Source organism: Parasteatoda tepidariorum, chromosome 6 (assembly GCF_982258835.1).
Source record: "Parasteatoda tepidariorum strain Cologne lab strain chromosome 6, Ptep-v5.0, whole genome shotgun sequence".
Classification (NCBI taxonomy): domain Eukaryota; kingdom Metazoa; phylum Arthropoda; class Arachnida; order Araneae; family Theridiidae; genus Parasteatoda; species Parasteatoda tepidariorum.
Window position 1 is genome coordinate 18,240,283 of NC_141760.1, and position 19,341 is coordinate 18,259,623.

General features: G+C 29.5%; 1 protein-coding gene across 1 annotated transcript; it reads right to left on the reverse strand.

The window, feature by feature from the left end:
• Nucleotides 1–3,258: 3,258 nt before the first annotated feature.
• On the reverse strand, nt 3,259–14,762 carry LOC107444353 (astacin-like metalloprotease toxin 5). Its single transcript, XM_016058467.3, has 6 exons — nt 14,710–14,762; nt 12,013–12,086; nt 9,946–10,021; nt 7,932–8,046; nt 5,863–6,038; nt 3,259–3,548 (listed from the first exon to the last, which is right to left on the reverse strand). The coding sequence occupies exons 1-6, from the start codon at nt 14,747–14,749 to the stop codon at nt 3,313–3,315; spliced, it is 717 nt and encodes a 238-aa protein (XP_015913953.1). The 5' UTR covers nt 14,750–14,762; the 3' UTR covers nt 3,259–3,312.
• Nucleotides 14,763–19,341: the final 4,579 nt, after the last annotated feature.

Consider the following 19,341-nt stretch of genomic DNA (forward strand, 5'->3'; position numbering starts at 1 on the left):
ATTAAACAAATTTTATTGTAAAGATTACGGTAAAAATGGATTTTACTGTAAAAAGATTTTACGGATGTTGCGCCCCAAAGTGCTGGTATTTAATACCATAATTTGATCCGGAATTTTTTACAGTGCACTCTTATGAAAGTTAACCCTCTAGCTACTGTTTTAAGTCAATCTTTTTTTTTCCTAAATTAAACTCGTAAAAATTCTCGGAAATAGTAATAGAATAAATGGATACTCTCATTGGTATAAAAATTACCTTTATATACGAATATTTTCTAACACCAATTTATTTAACGACGAAATCATAAAATCAACCTTAAATCAGAATTATAAGTATAAACCAATTTTTTGTGGATAGGTTTCGTTATAAAAAATGTGGTTCAGGCAGTTTAGTTGCCGGAATTTTCCCTTTAATCAAGAAATTTAGTTTTATTTTTCTTAACGAAGTTTTTCAAAGAATTTATGAGTTAATAAGAATTACAGAGTGAAATATTCCGGGAAAAATTAATCTATCAAATATATATATAAATCGGATCAAAATAATTACGGGCATTCAGCCGGTTCTTTTTACTGATACATGTTACGGAACAAAAAAATCTGAAAGGCCGAAATTTTTACAGTAATAATTACCGCCAAATCACTGGATCACTCTAATTAAACAAATTTTATTGTTAAGAATACGATGAAAATAAATTTTACGGATGATGCACCCAAAGTGCAGGTATTTTACATCGTAATTTGATCCGATATTTTTTATAGTTCACTCTTACTTAGATTGATTAAAACAGTAGCAAGAGAATTATAATATAAGAGATTTTTATATTATAATTCTCTTGCTACTGTATTAGTCAATCTTTTCTTTTTTTAAATTGAATTCGTTAAAATTCTCCGAAATAGTAAAGAAATAAACGGATACGTTCATTGGTATAAAAATGACCATTCTATACGATTATTTTCTAAAACCAATTAATTTAAAGACGAAATCATTAACTAAACCTTAAATAACAATTAAGTATAAGCCACTTTTGCTGGTAGGTTTCGTTATAAATAAAAAGTGGTTTAGGTAGCTTAGTTGCAGGAATTTTCCATTCTATCTCAAATTTAGTTTTGTTTTTCTTAACTGAATTTTTTCAAAGAATCTATATGCAATTAAGAAGGGGAGAGTGGGGTCAATTGCAACATTTTTTACTTAACCATTTTTAACTAACAAAAAATCCAATATATTATTAGTATTAATTGACCGACGACTAAAGTAGACTATCCTCTACTAGAAAAAAAAATAAATACCTTATTTTAAATGTTATTATATTAGTTATTAGCAATTTTTGATAGTCGTGCACTTGTTACAATTGTCCCCACTTACGGGGTTAATTGTAACAGTTCATAAATTCAACTACAACATAGTTAATTATACATATTATCATAATTGTGATAGATTTTATTATTGATCAAAATAGTAGTGATATTTTAGGAGTAAAAATAATAATGAGCAGAGACCTAAAGGGTTAAACTTTAACTTTAAGGGGTTTTAAGTTTTAATTTATGCTGTGAAAGGTGACAAATAAAATAATGCTCATGCAACATAATATAAATGATATAGGAAACTATTGGTGGTTCTTAAAGAGTTAAGTAATGGCTTGTAAACATAAGATTATTTATTTTCAGCTGTTACAATCGTCCCTTTACTTATTGTTACAATTGTCCCCAAGACGCCATTTCAGCTTCATTTGTTAACAACAATGCTAGTTAATTAACAAAACTAATCTTTTTTTCTTGAAATGTTAATTAAGGTGTCCACTTACATATTCGGTTAATAGTTTTTATTTGTTTAAGCAAAATTACTTTGTTACAGTATAATATTCTAATACCAAAAAAAGTACTTACGTAGCGTGAAAATATCTTTTGTGATGTAACTCTTTCAAAAGTACATAAAAATGGTTGCCAGCAGGTGTGTACATGTAGATTTATTAAATACACCTTGTGTGCCACTTAGGAACCAAATCTAGAACCCGACACTCGAAAGTTTTGCTCTGTTACAATCGTACCCTGTTACAATTGACCCCACTCTCCCCTACTACTCTTAAAACAAAATCAACTTATTATTTGGTTAATTTTTTTTATTTTAAATTGAATTCGTTAAAGTCCATGGAAACAGTAATTAAATAAGCAGATATGTTAATTGTTATAAAAATTATCATTATATACCAATAATATTATTTAAAGCCAACGTATTTAAGGATGTAGTTTAAAGTTGATTCCTAAGGAAACACACCTAATACTCTCACAAGAACAAAAAGGAAAGAAAAAAAACTGGTTTTTTATTTCCGCCAATCTTTTCCGTCTCTATTAGAGTAATTTTAGAAATATTAGAAAATTAGAGTAATTTTCTTCTCTGTTGTAGTTCATTTACGTCGCACTAGAGCTGCACAATGGGCTATTGGCGACGGTCTGGGAAACATCCCTCAGGACGATCCGAAGACATGCCATCACAATTTTGATTCTAAATTTTCTTCTCTATTTAAATATTAACACAAGTCTCTTAAAGTTCATTGTTTTTCTACTTCAAGATTTATAATGATTTCAAAAATATGTAATTTTAAAGACAGTCGGTTTATGGCTTCTTTTGTGTCAGTTGATTTTTTGAAAAGATTTATCAAGATTTTTTGAAAAGATTTATCAAGATTTATTTTAAAATTTTAAATGAAAAAGAAGAAAAATCTACCATACAGACTGAACATATAGACTTTATTATACACGATCGATAACTTATGTTTTTTTACGAGAATAAAAAACAATTTTTATTACATAAATTATTGTAACTTAAAATTAAAGTAATTTTTTCTAGATAGAGATTGCGAAATTTTGGAGCTCCAATTTTTTTTAAATCTAAAATGATCTCTAGTAATAGGTGTTATGAAATTAAACGGCAACTTTAAAAATCAGTTCAAGAAAAACGAAAGAAGATAAATTCGTTAGCGTTCCAGGTCGGAAACCAGATATAGCAGTGCTATCTGCCGACGCACTTTAAAATTGATTTTAATTAGAGGAAATAATTATCTACTGGATTTTAACAAACATTACCTCTGTGCGGTTTTCCTCTGTTATTTTTAAATTCATATTTTAAATTGTTTGTCAATTTCGGAGCATCTGGTAGAATGGATGAATTGCTTTTTACAAATAGGGTAAAATAGTATCGAAGTTAAGAAATGTATAAATTTTTTTTTGTTGGTATTTCAAAGTTATAAGAAAATGGAGGCCTTATTTTATGAATTTTTTATTTCTTATGCTTGTAAACAAAATCATAAATGAAAAGAATTATCTAGTATTTGGACAATCATAGAGGACATTTATCCTGTAGGCGTCACTCTTGCTGAGTCCCCTCTTGTCGTATGGCTCAATCAGTCGTATACCTCTTTGCTTTGCAATCATGGTCTTGGAGCGTCCATCTCTTGAGAAAGCCATCTCACCGTACAACATGATAGAGTCATAATCGAAGCTGTTAATTGATCGCTCCTGACTGGGTCGAAGTTTGTCAAACTGGTCTTCAAATCCTAAAAAGAAAACAGTGCGATATCACTTACAGAAAAGAAAAGGGACTTCTTTTGCAGATAAGTAAAACTACTTGATAAAATATAAGATGCTTAGTTTAAAAGGTCGACTAAGGTTCGATCCCCATTGGCAGTCGACCAAGCTTCAGTTGGATGTATACCAGCTTGTGTGAGAAGTAAGGACAGCCTGTGCGCAATGCTAACCACATTGCCACTATCTTTCCGTTGGTTACAAAATTGAGGAGCCTTAACTTCCATGATTCTCTGATCCGCAAACAGGCTGTTGCGGGAATGTTTTTATCACTTACAGAAGGTACAGATATTATTTACTGAGGCAGAAGAAGACAGACTAGAAGGTGAAGATATTATTTACTAGGGAAAAAGAAGACAGACTAGAAGAGACAGATATTATTTACTGGGGCAGAAGAAAACAGACTAGAAGAGACAGATATTATTTACTGCGGAGGAAGAAGACAGACTAGAAGGTTAAGATATTATTTACTGAGGCAGAAGAAGACAGACTAGAAGGTAAGGATATTATTTACTGGGGAAGAAGAAGATAGATTAGAAGAGACAGATATTATTTAACTGCGATAGAAGAAGACAGACTAGAAGAGACATATAATATTTACTGGGGCAGAAGAAGACAGACTAGAAGAAACATATATTATTTACTGGGGCAGAAGAAAACAGACTAGAAGAGACAGATATTATTTACTGCGGAGGAAGAAGACAGACTAGAAGGTTAAGATATTATTTACTGAGGCAGAAGAAGACAGACTAGAAGGTAAGGATATTATTTACTGGGGAAGAAGAAGATAGATTAGAAGAGACAGATATTATTTAACTGCGATAGAAGAAGACAGACTAGAAGAGACATATAATATTTACTGGGGCAGAAGAAGACAGACTAGAAGAAACATATATTATTTACTGGGGCAGAAGTAGACAGACTGGAAGGTACAGATATTATTTACTTGGGCAGAAACGACAGGCTACAAGAGACAGATATTATTTACTGGGGCAGAAGAAGACAGACTAGAGGAGACAGATATTATTTTTAATACTCACAATTATATCGTTTTTAAAATGATTTTTTAAAAAACTGGTAGAGCTTTTAATTAGTAAAAGTAAAGAAAAATTAAAAAAATCATTTTTATCTTCAGAAATAAGGGAACTGAGCTATATCATTGAGGAAAAAAAATGACTTACATATATAACCAAATTAAGAAGTTTGCTCTCAGATTTTTATTTTACACTTAAGAAAGGGCCTATTTTCTTATTGAAAATATTTTTTGTAGTGTTTCCTAATAATATTATTGTTACTTATATTCTTTTTCTCATTATTTAGACTTAAAATCTTAATTTTGAAACTGGCAGTCCGAAAATCAAATGATTCATCTTTGGGTAATTTTAAACCCCCTTAACTTTCGTCATTGAACATTATTTTTGTACTAAGTTATCACAACATCTGTCTCCGAAAATTTTCAATAAAAAGGAATCTTTTTCGTAAAAAAAAATAATTTATAGATAAGTAAAAAAAGTTCTAGATTTTAATGAATTTCTTCTTAAACCAAGCGGTGTTATGAACATTTCCAATGAAAAGCTTCAATTATTATTCAAGAATTAGGCAAAAATGAAAATGTTTTCTATATCACCTTTTTCAGTGTTAAAAAATAGACTGCTAATTATTACAAATAATTAAAAAAATATTATTAACTATTCATCTTTAGTGACCACCTTGGTTCTCCTGTGAAAATTATCCTGTACAACATGTACATGCTTCACCATAACACAGTTTATGTTAAACATTTCTACACCAATTTTTGAAAGGATCAGAAATGAATCTAAATAATTACTTCGTAACTAAGATTTTTATCTCTACGCAAAACACAAAATTATTCTAAAAAATACACAAGGTATTACTAACTATTCAACGCTACTTAAATTATTACTTAAGACAGCTTAACAAAATCAATCTGAATAAATACTTAACGAATTACAAATTTTTTTAAGGCAACCTAACAAAATAATTTATAACTATAGTGTTGCCCATAGAAATACTCGAAATTATGGTACCACCTACGAGAAATATGCATATACATACATTTTGATTTTAGAAGTAAAAATAGTAGTTATTAATGTGTATTAATAGATATTAATTTTAAGAAAAGAAAGATTAGTTAACTGAATATTATCTTATATCTCTGTATCTTTATAGGATCAGAGTTTTTTCTTAACTCTCTGCAGAGTATAGTGTTATCTCTAGATATTAATTTTAAGAATGGAAAGATTATTCAATTAATAGGTATCTTACCCTTCATAATGTTTTCCCAAAATATAATGAGGTAGCTGTCTCTGTCTGATCTGTTTTGTTCATGATCAAATCCAATGGCATGATTCAATTCATGAATGATGGTTCCCAATGGTTCACAACCATCACCAAGAGATACTGGTTGAGCGCCTCCAGTTCGACCCCAGTGGGAGTAGCACCTGTAGATCAAATAAAATTTAGCCAACAAGTGTAGCCTTTTTCGGGGAAAAGGAATCGGTATTACGTTGTTGAAATACGAATCATATTTTTATCCCGATTAAATAAAATACACTTGTTTAAATATTTTCTGAATGAAGTTAATATTTGATGAAAGTGATTTCATCATTATTTGATAACTAATTCATGGAACGGAATATTTGTGAGATACAGTAGTCGAGGCGAAAAAGGATAGTGATGGTCTCTTTGTGAAAAATAATACCTTAAACTAATAATTCCAAGAGTCTGAAACGGTAAGATAATTGTCTAATTAAAAGCTTCATTCACTTCAAAAATGAAAAAAATGAAAATAAAAGTAGACAGGTTTCTTGAGCTCGAAAATCGGTGCTTAATTACAAGACTAGCCAGGTGAAAATGAAAAGAAATAAAAGTGATTTGGAACATAAAAGGTTTATTTTTTGTACGTCAAATCACAATCGTTATAGTTACATAATTGTTTTATATTTCAATTCACTTATGTTTTTCTTATTCATGTCTTCCAAATCTTGTAAATGGGTGCCTATTTTTGAGTGCACAAAATATGTTGACTGTTATTTTCAATTTGTATATTTTTGGAGTGATTTAAATTTTTAATAAAGTAATAATAATATCTATTTAACTTATGTTTGGAGATAAGTCACTATACAGTCTTGGAAGCTTTGAAAATTTGTTTAACAATAATAATGTAAAAAGTCAGTTTTTTGAAAGAACTCAAAAGGGAAAGTTTCCTTAGTTAATTTTCTTGCCATTTCTTTAATTTTTGTTGAATTAAACGCAATTAAAAAAAAGATTAATAAAATATTAAACACTAAGAATGTGTATCGAATTGGTATTATATATTTTTTTAAAATTCTCCATTACTAATTTTTCTTTCTACTTTTTATTCATTAGGAAATGTCCGAACATGTAGTTTATTCAAGCAACATAAGAACTCCTTAGTAATAACTTGGAAAGGTTTTAAACACACTTATAAAATTGGTATAACTGAAGCATTCTCACAAAGGGCTAAACGAAAAGAATAATAGATTGGCAAGTTTAATGAACTATGGTAATGATAATTTTCTCTCTATTTCCTTTTTCATTGGAAATCTAGTTTATTATAATTTCAAGCAATATGAAAACATTTTAGTGATGACTCTGAAAAGTTTAATACATATTTTTAAAATTGGTATAACTGTACCATTGGTGCTAAGAGCTAAACGTAGAGAAAACTAGATTGGCAAGTTTCGTGAACATTGATAATAATAATAGTTATCTTATATAAGACAAATGAAAATAATGGAATGTCATGAGCAACAATTGTAGTGGAGAAGAAATATGGGTTCCTTTGATTTTCATGGACCCGGTTTGCCCGAAAAGGGAGTAAGATTAGCACTAAAACAATCTCTCAGTGTTTTCGTATGAGTGTTGATGATTTCAATCGCTGTTACTTTTATTATTATTTTTCTTTATTTTAAGTTGTTATTTCAATATATTTTTATGGTTAAACATACTTCCCTTACCGTTGAACCATTAAAGTATTTCTATTGCTGATTTTTACTGTTTAATGATGATACATATTTACCCTTGATTTATAATAATAATGTTTCTTATTGATAACTATGTATAATTTATCATGACTTTTATTAAAAATTAAATTAATAAATGTAATTAATAAATATTAGTAAATATGTATCACATTTAGCAATAAATTTTAATTTAATTAGTAAATAGTAATAATTTATTAACTGGTACACATTTTTTTTTCAGTAACACTCAATTTTGGAAATATTTTGTAATATGTTGGGCACAATCTTTTGATACAATAAAGCGATGCAATACAAAAAAGCTACTGATATAAAGAGTCTGGCATTTACCCGTCTCCAGGAAAAATTCTTATGTAACCAGATTGTGTGGTTTGCCTTATAAAAGTAATGCACGTTTTATCTTCAATGTGCTTCATGGCTTGTAGAATCCTAGTTCTTAAGTAACCTGTAATTGGAATGAGCCAGTATTAAAATATAATGGTTTTTATAAAGTTCACTTAAAATGATTGGAATACAGAAGGTTAATGTGAAAATGGTGAACACAAAACAAGAATAGAAAGTTTGAAGCCTGCTTAAAAAGTCCTTTAGTTGAAGCAGATCATCATTACAGTAGTGGATAATGGTTAAAAAATAGTTTTTTTTCCTTACATCTAGGTTGATTTATTTAGTTGAAAGTGGAAAACAAAGCGTGATACTACAAAAATTGTCTCTCTCAGGGGAAAAAATTATCATATTGTACTACCCGTACTTGTGAAGAAGAGACTTGGCCATTCACACCCATATTTTTTATGTATTACTGGAGCTTACTTATAGAGCTGTGACTTGGACTCTCTGTAGCAGACCTGCATTATTTATTCACTACATGAACAAACTTATAGAGCTATGATTTGAACCCTCAGTAGCAGGCCTCATTATTTATGTATCACCCTAAAAAATTTATAGATCTGTGACTTGGACTCTCTGTAGCAGACCTGCGTTATTTATGCTTTACTCTAACAAATTTACAAAGCTGTAACTTGGACTCTCTGTAGCAGACCCCCATTAATTATGTATTAGCCGTATTATCTTATAGAGCAGTGACTTGGACTCTCTGTAGGAGACCTGCATTATTTATGTATCATTCTAACAAATTTTCAAAGCTGTAATTTGAGCTCTCTGTAACAGACCTGCATTATCTATGTATTAGCCGAAGTATCTTATAGAGCAGTGACTTGTACTCTCAGTAGCAGGCCTCATTATTTATGTATTATCTGAACTAACTTATAAAGCAATGATTTGGATTCTCAGTGGAAGACTTGCACTTTTCATGCATTACTCGAATTGGAACAGTGACTAGGTTTCTCACTGACAGATCTATGCAAGGGTTTAAAACAACACAAAGACGTCTGGAAAAATGTTTACTCAGTATTCAAGAATAGCCTGTAAGCTAGTGGCGCTGATAAGGCAATAAACAAAAGTCTTCGATGCCATTCAGGGAATTAAAAACTTAAAACGGCCATAGGCAAATCATATGGCTCAAAGGATAGACAACGGATGCAATTTTAACATCTTGGATAATTATCTTTCTAACATCTTTCGAAAACCCCCACAAAAGGTGATCTAATAAAACTAGGACAGCAGCAGATGTTAATTAGAAGGCAAAAGTAACGGATGGAATTTCTTTTGGCAAAGTTTATCAATTACCTTCAGTCAGAAGTGAGTTAAATGAAAGAAGATGTGTTATTTGCAAACTTCCACTCTACGTTTTTAATATTATTGGAGGAATGGAAAAATTAGGTAAGAAAAGTATTATCTTCAAGGAAAAAACTTTGGTGCATCTAAAAAGTTTTTACTACCACAGAAAACAATTAAAAAAATTTTTAAGACCTTCTATTTATGGTTTGTTAAATAATAGCTTCAGTCCCTAACTACAAAAGTACAGTTTTTAATTTAGCGAACAGCTAAACAAACTTCACTATAATAGAAGAAGAAATCAACGAGAGAAGATTAAAATAAAGGGGGCATATCCCAAGAACGCCAAGGAAAAAAAACACTCGTTTTTCCCTCTTGGGCCCCTGATGGCAGGAAAAAAGTGAGAAGACCAAAAAAGACTTTGCCTGGCAGATTTCGAGTTAGCAAAATTGAGAGGACGAGTGTAAGTATTATCCCAAGTCAAAAGCCAGGGGACAAGAAGACTGATGGCGAGAAGAACTTAAAAAAAGTAAACAAATAAAAAATTGGTGGCAATTATGGTGTTTAGAGTGCATCCTCTATTAAAAAATTAATATAGAAACATCTCATTATGAAATTTTATTACATTTACAGTGAAAACATTGTGATAAAAACACATAATAAAAGCACTTACCTAATCCAGGGTCGATTCTGTAAGGAATGATACCTTGTGGCCATTGCATTCTTTTTAAGGGCACACCATTTCTGTCCTGATGATGATAACAACAATAAATTACTTTAAAAGTACTGAAATATCTGCTTCCTTAGAAAGTGCTTTAGTACTGGTAATTAAAGCTTAAGTTTCATTTTAAAATTGATTCAAATTTTTTTTCCTCGCCCTAATTTGTAAATTCCAAATTTCTCAGTGAGTTATTTACAACCCAGGGTGGGCTTTAGACAGCGGCATAATATATTTCTTGACAGCTCTGTCCCTTAACTTGATCTTCCAATTGGAGATATTTAAAGTTTTATTTAACCGTTAATAATTTTGTTTTAAAACCATATTAAAAAAATACAATGTTGAATTTTCATTTATTTTGTGAACAGTTATATAGACTAATAAATAGCTAATTTTTTGATAAAATATTAATTTTTATGCTGAGTAATGATTTTTGCTCAAAGGTTTGCAAATCCAACCAGAACTTGCATTATACACTGTAAAATTCCGGATCAAATTACGGTATAAAGTACCAACACATCTGTATAATCTATTTCACTATTAAACATTATAACGTAATTTTTACAGTAATATTTATTTAATTAGAGTGATTCAGTGATTTTACAGTACATAAAATTTTTGTTCCGTTTTTAATGCCATGGAGAACATATAGGGGATTTAAACCATCTAAAACATATTTTTGATGAAAAGAAAAATTCGTTAAAAAGTACGGGCACCCTGTACTTCTTACCGTAATTTGAGCCAAATATTAACTACGTTAGTTACAGGAATTCTTCTATCTGTTATAATCGCAATATGCCTAAAAATGTTTAAATAGGATTAATTAAACATAGAATTTTAAAGTTACAAGTTTTTTACACTTAAACAAAAGTTTTCAGCAAAAAAAAAGAACATTCTCTTAGAATTTCATGATTGGTTAAACTGCAAAATATTCTCTGATTTTATTTATCTTTAAAAATGAAACTCAGTTCAGTCAAACAGAGGATAAGAACAAACCCAAGCTTTGGCACATGCACAAAAAAGAATACTTAAAAAAATATAAATTTTATGAAGTTGTAATAACCTAATTATATCTAAATAAGCTCTATTTCAGATGTCAAATTATTATTACAATTATCACGTCGTAAAAAAAAGTAATTTAAGCTGTCTTAAAATTTTCTTTGTGGAAAGCAGTAAATTCTGGCTTAATCATCTCATTTGATGGCATTAAAAATTCACGCCATCGGAACGTCTACTCAATCCATCAATTTCAAATTCAAGCACCATTCAAATTGCACAAAAAAAGTGAATGTAGTTTGTCAGTCACAATTCGCCGATAAATAGTCTAAAGAAAAGCTCAAGATGTGATCGTAATTCACTCAATCATCATTCTTTTAAATGTCTTTTTTAAAATACTTCGATGGTTTGTTTTTCGTTCAGACAAACGCTTTGTAGCGCAGAGGTTCCAATCTCGTTTTGAAATTTATATCTTTCTGATTTTCTTCTCTAAATTCTGCTATCTGTTCTTCAAGGAATTATGAGCCATACTTTGCTAAAGAGCCCATAAATTTAAAAGTGTGTAGCAACAAATGAAATAAAACAAGCATCCACTAGGCATTAGTGTATCAAATTTTATCAAAATTGTACACGAGACGTATTACTAGTCTAGTTATTTAATTCATTTACTGTTATGCAGACTATTGCGATCATAGTGAAGTGATCTTTTAAAGTTGAAGAAGACATAGCAGAACTCAGACAAAAGTACACCAAAAGTTCCGGACCCTGCATACCTGCTATTTTCATGGTACTGAACTGTACGACTAGACCCGAGTATGATGCCTAACAACAACAAAAATAATAGGGTCTGTTAACTTTTTGACTGCGCATTTTTCTTTAATAACGAAATTAAAGAAAGTAGCACTTCGCAGTCTTTCTATAAAAGTATCTCATGCAGTTAGTTTTTATTATTTTCTTAACGTCAACATCTATTTTGATATAATTGTACATTAAGGGAGCGTTTTTTTTAAAAAATATACTACTTACGAAAATGTTTTCAACACCAGCAATGTCACCTTGATACAGATCTGGGTTTTCCATCGGGTTTCGGCGGCGGCCCCCTATACAAATGGGAAGAAAAATAAATTTCTATATAAAGTTGAAATAAACATTGAAAATCTTGTGGCTTCGAAACACATGCTTTCAAGCTGCAAAGTAAGTCTTAAGCAGTTTTTTTAATCATTCGGAAAACGGATGATGTTCTAAAATTCTGTTGCTTAAAAGAGTGAGGACGCAAATTTTTCGACTAGTGCAACTTCAACACCACAACCATAAATAAATAGTTGCAAAAGTCATAAAAAAACATATTTATAAGAAAGCAGCACAACAAGATAAAAAGAAAAAAAGAAGAAAAAAAATTGCTACTTCTTGAGCTAACAGTTTTTTCCTATTTTCTGGTGGACTTCACCCTTTGTCTGTAAGTGCATCCCAACACCGACGGTTTCTATGCAATCTTATATGGTTTTCTTTATAAACCATACTCGCTTTGTTCTTTCAGTTAAACCCATTTGAAATTTGTTCTAGTGCTTAAGTATTTAAAGTATAATACCTAAGTATTTGAAACAATTATTAAAATCTCTAAATTAATTCCTCTTTAAAAAATATTAATTTCTAACCAAAATTATAGAGGTATCCAATGTAGGGATAAATTATATCACTTGAGTGGAAAAAATCAAACAAGTGTCGTAATTTTGTGGTTACGAATGGCAACTGGTTATTTGCTTCGTCCTGATTGGCAATTCGTATTCCCGTCCCAATAGCAAAGAATATATAAGTGAGTCACATTATATATTCTTCGCCAATAGAAACATATTCCTATTGGTTGCTCTGAAACTGATTGATCATTGAGGTATTTCCAATGTACAGGTAATGAAGTGACGTCAGTTTGGACACCTCTATTGAAATAAAAAAGAATCTAAATTGGAATAAATGGCATGCTGGAAAACGTGCTCAAACAAAAGATTTTTATTAAACGTCACGTATGACGGTGGGTCTGTTAAGCATTTTCTCAATTTTACGTCTTTCATAATTGTAATCAATGCTTTCTTCTGCTCTTCAAGCAAAACCGTGTGTTTGGAGCAGCATGTCCTTTCTGGACCTTGTGCCATTAAGGCATACTGTCAATTCAATTCAATTCTACTCCTCAAGCACGCTAGAGAATCATCAACTGATGCAGTTTGTTTTAATCCATGACTTGAAATGTGGAGTTTATAAAAGTCAATTTGGAAGAAGGAAGATGAGAAATAATTTGACGAATCGGTAACAAGTGATCATAGCAATGCGATGGCAATTTTTTTGGTTCTTGGATATTTCGGAAGCTGAAAAAACCTATTAGACATTACTTATATTAGTAAATTAGGTACCTATTAAGGCAATATTAGTACCATTAACCATCACTTGCGTCAATATTAATTCGCCTTTTTTTTGCAATTTTGTAAGTTTATTATTTATAATTTATAATTTAAATTCACAAATAAAGTTAACTAAGGCTTTCTTGATTAGTCCTTCTGAAATATCTTTATTCCGTTTAGTTTTGATTATGAATAAATTTGTAATAATACATTGGAATTTCATGGTCTGGAATAGATAATTAACAAGACAATAAAAATTTGTCTCTTGGTGAAAAAAAAGAAAAAAACTGACTTTCAAAGTTCTAGATTTAAAAAAAAAATATTGCAGAATATTTTCAGCATATTGCTTTAATTTTTTTAACACATGTTATTCAAATTTTTTAAACATATGTGATGATATATAAATAATTTTTGACACGAATTTTAAAAATACTTTTCTACTTAAGGTATTTAGATAATTTTAAACATAACTTATTTAAATATTTGTGAACATACGTTATTCAAAAATTTTTTTTACGTATGCACATTAATATTTTTTGACGTATGTAATTTAAATATTTTTAACATATGTTATTTAAAATGTTTTTGAACAAACATTATTGACAAATGTTATTTAATTAGTCTTGAACATAAGGTGCATAAATATTTTTGATTTTTAAAAAATTTTGAAGAATATTTTTATCATATGTCATTTTAGTATTTTTTTTAATATGTGTTATTTGATTATTTTGAACATACATATAAATATATTTGATCTACGTAATTTAAAAATTTGCGGACATATGATAGTTAAATATTTCTGAAACATGTTATTTAAATGTGTTTCAACACATTCATTTTAAATATTTTTCAGCATAAGTTATTTAATGTTCTGAGCACAAGTTATATAAATACTTTTGGAAATATATTATTTAATTTTTTTTAAACATATGGTATTTATAAATTTTTGAATATATGTTATTTTGATATTTTTAGCGTATGTAATTTAACATTCTTTTTAACCTATCTTATTTAAATATTTCTGAACACATGGTATTTAAATATTTTTTGTCTTATGTTATTTAGATATTTGTAAATACAGGTTACTTAAATATTTTTGACGTATGTTACTTGCATTATTTTAGCACAGGCTATTTTAATATTTTTGATCATAATTTAGTTAGAAGCTTTTGAGCTTAAGTTATTGAAATATTTTTTTAACATATGTTTTTAATTATTTTTACACATATTAGTTAAATGTTTTATAAAAGGATTTTTTTATTTCTTATCATCGGATAGCTTCGCAAATAAATTTTAATTTATTTCTTTTAAATATAAAGTAAAGAAGACTTACATGCCACGCCGATCAGACATAAGAATATATAAATTTTCATGGTTGGTGGTGCTTTCTTCACTGCTGAGAAGCAGGTTGGAACTTTCTTTAAATTTCTAAGAGAATTGTTATCTCCAAAATGTGAGAGATACCACCTGTTACATTCATGTTAAATGTCCCAGTTGATCCGGTTGATGTGTAGATTATAATAATTATCGAAAGGAATTATTGATCATTCATAGGTTGAATATCCTTTAAAAATGCCATAATGCTCCAGAAGTTTATCTAATGTTGCGAAATCGCCTTACGTCAATAATTTACATAGCAGGAAATATTTTAATAGCATTTTCTTTTATTTTAGAAACAGACAATCTTTTCCCAGCAAGCCCTTATCACTTAAAAAAGTATAATCAAGCAAGAAAAACAGGATTAATATGACGTGAGAATTTTTTAGAAACTTGTAAAAGAAAATAATTGTAAGGCTCATTGTTTTTTTAAATCTAAACACCGGATTTTTTAAATGCACTAAACCGGAGTAACTTTAGCCCACTTGTTACAGAAAAGCTGCATTATTTTTTCTCAGTATTAACGATGAATTTTCAATTAAAAAAAATAAAAGGGGCTCTAAAAGAGAATTTATGCTTTTGGGATTTAGTATGTTGTTGCAAAAGCTGTACAGAAGAACACAAATTATGATAATACAAGATTTTCAACCATATAAAATTATTAACTATTCAATTTTTACTAGAAAATTGCATATTAAAGTTTGTATGAAAGGAGTATTAGTATATGTGCAATAACTTGTTTATTTAGGGCTTGTTTCGAAAATATACCAATATTTTTAGTAGGGGAGAGGGGGGCACATGTGAACAAATTTTTTTATTTCTTCATTTTTCAAAAAATATCATCAATTTTTTATAGTAAAGAAGTCCATATGTTTAAATAGTCTTTTCTTTTTCTTATGGAATTTTTTGAGATTTTTCAAGGAAATATTTCTTTACTTTATGATATTTTAGAAAAATGACTTCAATTGTTCACATGTGCCCCTATTGGGGGCACATGTGAACATTCCTGGGGCACATATGAACAAAATTAAAAACATAAAGCAATCATCATATTTCAAAGAAAAAAGTCTTTAGTATAACAGATATAGATAGGCATTATACAGAAGGGGTTGTAGCTTACTTTGTGAATTTAAATTCTACAACAGTACTGTCAATAAGAAAAAAATTTTTCAGCTGTACAATAATTTTTCCGTTGTTGAGTTTTTCTCAAGTTCATGTTCCACGGGAGTTGTAATGGGCCTTTTTCTTTCTTCTCTAATACTTTATGCTTTTTTTTTCATTTTTTCTATCTTTCCATTTGTAGCTTTAGCAATTCTATCTTTCTTAGGTGTATCAGCTAATATGTGCAATGCGCGATAAACCATTTAATAAAAAAAAATTAAGGAAAAATTAATAACTAAATTATGGAAAACTAAAAAATAGTAATTTTAAATGCAAACGTATTTTTTAAACTTATAATATCATGAGGATAATAATCTTAATACTATGTATGGACACATGTGAACTGTTCACATCTGCCCCAGATGTTTTGTTCACAATTGCCCCATCATCCTTCTTAAACCTAACTTGAAAAATAAAGAAAGTTTAATTGAGTAAAAAAAAAAAGAATAATTGTCATAAACTTACCTGAATGTTCATATAATGGTCTTCAAAAGTTAATTTTAGTTCATTAGTTGATTTATACTAAGCTTTCACTTGAAGAAGCGAGTGGTTATAATATATACAACACCAGCTGATACAAAGAAATTGTCAGAATAGAACAACAAAATGTCTCATTGTTCTGAAAGTTTTGCAGAGAGGTAGGACTAGTTCTGCCATCAATTGAAAATTTTTCGAGATTTTTTATTTCAAAGCATATTGGTAAAACATACCATGTTCACATGTGCCCCCCTCTTCCCTATATAGCACAAAACTAAGATTTCCGGGACTACTTAGGCATAAAGTCTACATTAATGAAAAGTAGGCTCCAGGGACATTGTAGCTTTCTTCGTGAATTATGAATAATATTAAAAACAAAATTATATTCTCAGTTTAAAAGATTTTCATGATTGTATGAGAGCATTATGACATATTTTGCTATGTAACTTTTTAACAGTTTAAATAATTTAATGAAATTAAGTATTTCAAAAGTTGAGTTTGATTACATTCATTTATCGCGAAATTATCGCCAGTATTTAAACATTTGAGTTCAGTTATATCATTTTGTTAAAGAAGTACTGAAAGGAATATTGGCTTAATGTGTACTTTATTTTATTATCGGTGTGGTACCACACACTCAATTTCGAGTTTACGACAATCAGGGTTTAACTCCATAGTCTTGTTATTTTGAGGTCAACCCAGACGAAGAATATCATGAAAAGCTGTCACGGTTAACCCGATAGAGTTTACCCATGATCTCACTACCACTGAGAATATTTTTCATCAACACCGTGATTGGTGTAAGCCGTGTAGTTCATATCGAACAGCCATTGTTGGGATTTGAACGTGGGTGACCTTAGTAAATGACACGCTTCCTATCCTCTGAGCCACCGCGGCTCTGTCTAATATACAAAGCGTTACATAATTTCTGTGAAAATTCCGTATTTTTACCACGTTTATATAAACTTGCCTTCGTGTATGTCTGTCCGGGTGGAATTTTGTAATCGATTTTAAACTAACTTCCCGACTAGCTACAAACTTCAAATTTGGCACACAGTTCAGAATTGGATGACAATGCATGAAAATGAAGAGAAAAAAGACATGCAAAGTAAAATAAAATAAAAATTTTTTAAAAAAAATATTTTTGAGATTGTCTTTTGTTGTTGATTCCATTATTTCAAATTAGTATTACATGTCAGGTGAAAAGATTTTTATTGTCGGAGTATTTTTATTGACTGAAAAATCACGTGGTAGGATCCAGTTTTTCCTCGTTCATTTCCAGTTTGTTTCGGTTGTCATCAGCATAAAGCTAATGAAAGTCGTAAAGGTATTGTTTTTCTATTCGCGATCGCAACGCTCGAGTACGCCGTCTAACGGGAGCCTGTAAATATCAGACATTAATTTATCACGTTTTCATTTAGTTCCATCAAAGTCAATGACAGAATCAGACGCCATTTTTTAGCAGCAAATAAAAAACAAAATTTCCCTAAGGAAAAGGCCGAAGAACTTGAAAAAAATCTCCAGAATATTAGTAAATCTTTCATGAACAGAACACGCCAAACATTTGAAGAAAAATTCCTCAATAATTTTTAATTTCTATTATCAACAAACTTGCAACTGATGACTTCCGATTTCGGATACTGTAACAGATGTGGGTATTAAGGTAAAATGCATTTCTTCTGTCTTCAATTCATTACGAATTAAAGTGAAGTCAACATTGCTTTCGTCATTCCAGTGAATAAATATGAATTCAGAACATACAGAATTGTAATAGTTATAGCATATTCTTCTTCGTTATGGAATAGTATATATTTCTGTATCCATATAATTCGGAAAACAACAATAAAAAATTATCCAAGTTACTTGAAATAGTGCCATTTGTGCTGATTCTTAATTAATTTTAATCGTTTTCTTGGTAAGTATTTTTTAGTTCTGAAAGAATAAGTTCAACTAGAATTCAGCTATTCTGTTTTTAGCTACATATTCAAATTCATATCAATTGTAAAATTTTGCTGTGTAGTATGTTATCTAAAAGTAAGGAAGGGATAAACTATGTATCTATTATTTGAGAATAAAGTTTTCAAACAAGGAACTTATCATTTTGGAATTCTCCGGGAATTATAAATCAGGTAAGTGCAATGATTTTTACAGTAAAAAATTTGTTTGTAAATATTTTTTTTTCATTTGATGATGGCTCTCTACAGAATGGTTTCTTACGTCTGATTAAGAACTATAAGAATAATAAAAAAAGAAACAATATGAAAGTTTTTATTTCAATGTAAAGAATTCTTAAAATCGTTTTTTTATCCTAAGAATTCTTTATTTTCCGTTTTTTAGTTTATAATTTTTTGATAAAAATTGTTCTCAAAATACTTTTTTTGAAAAATTAAATGGTATAACATTATGTGTTTATGTACAGTCCGCAAAAAAAAAACGAATCACCCTGAATAACTTTCGTTCTAATGATCGGATTTTCACGAACTAAGTGTCAATCTTAATGGTTCCAGGGGGTGACCTCAAATATGTTAATTAATTAGTGCTAACTATTAATTAAGTTACGAAATCAGACACAAAAACGTACTTTCTCTGAATAAACATATATTTTTTTTTACATATTTGGAATCTAGACCCTTGAATTAGTGGGGGTAGACAAAATTTTAATAAAATTGGGTGGTAAATTGGGCCGCAATAAAGGTTTATATATTTGGCGATAGTCCAGAAAACCGCCAAAAAAAGTCGCCTGCGCAAATAAATATTTTAAGATAACCCATTGACTAATTCAAAAGAGGAGTGCTTAATTTTACTAGGTTGCTACGCAACCAATCTCTGATAGTAAAAAAAATTGAAATAATGTTCAGTGATTGCTCGGAGGGGCTTAATTTATTGTTAATAGAAAATATCTCGAAGTTTCCAGGCCATAAACAATTTTTTTAGGGAATTTCTGTCCAAA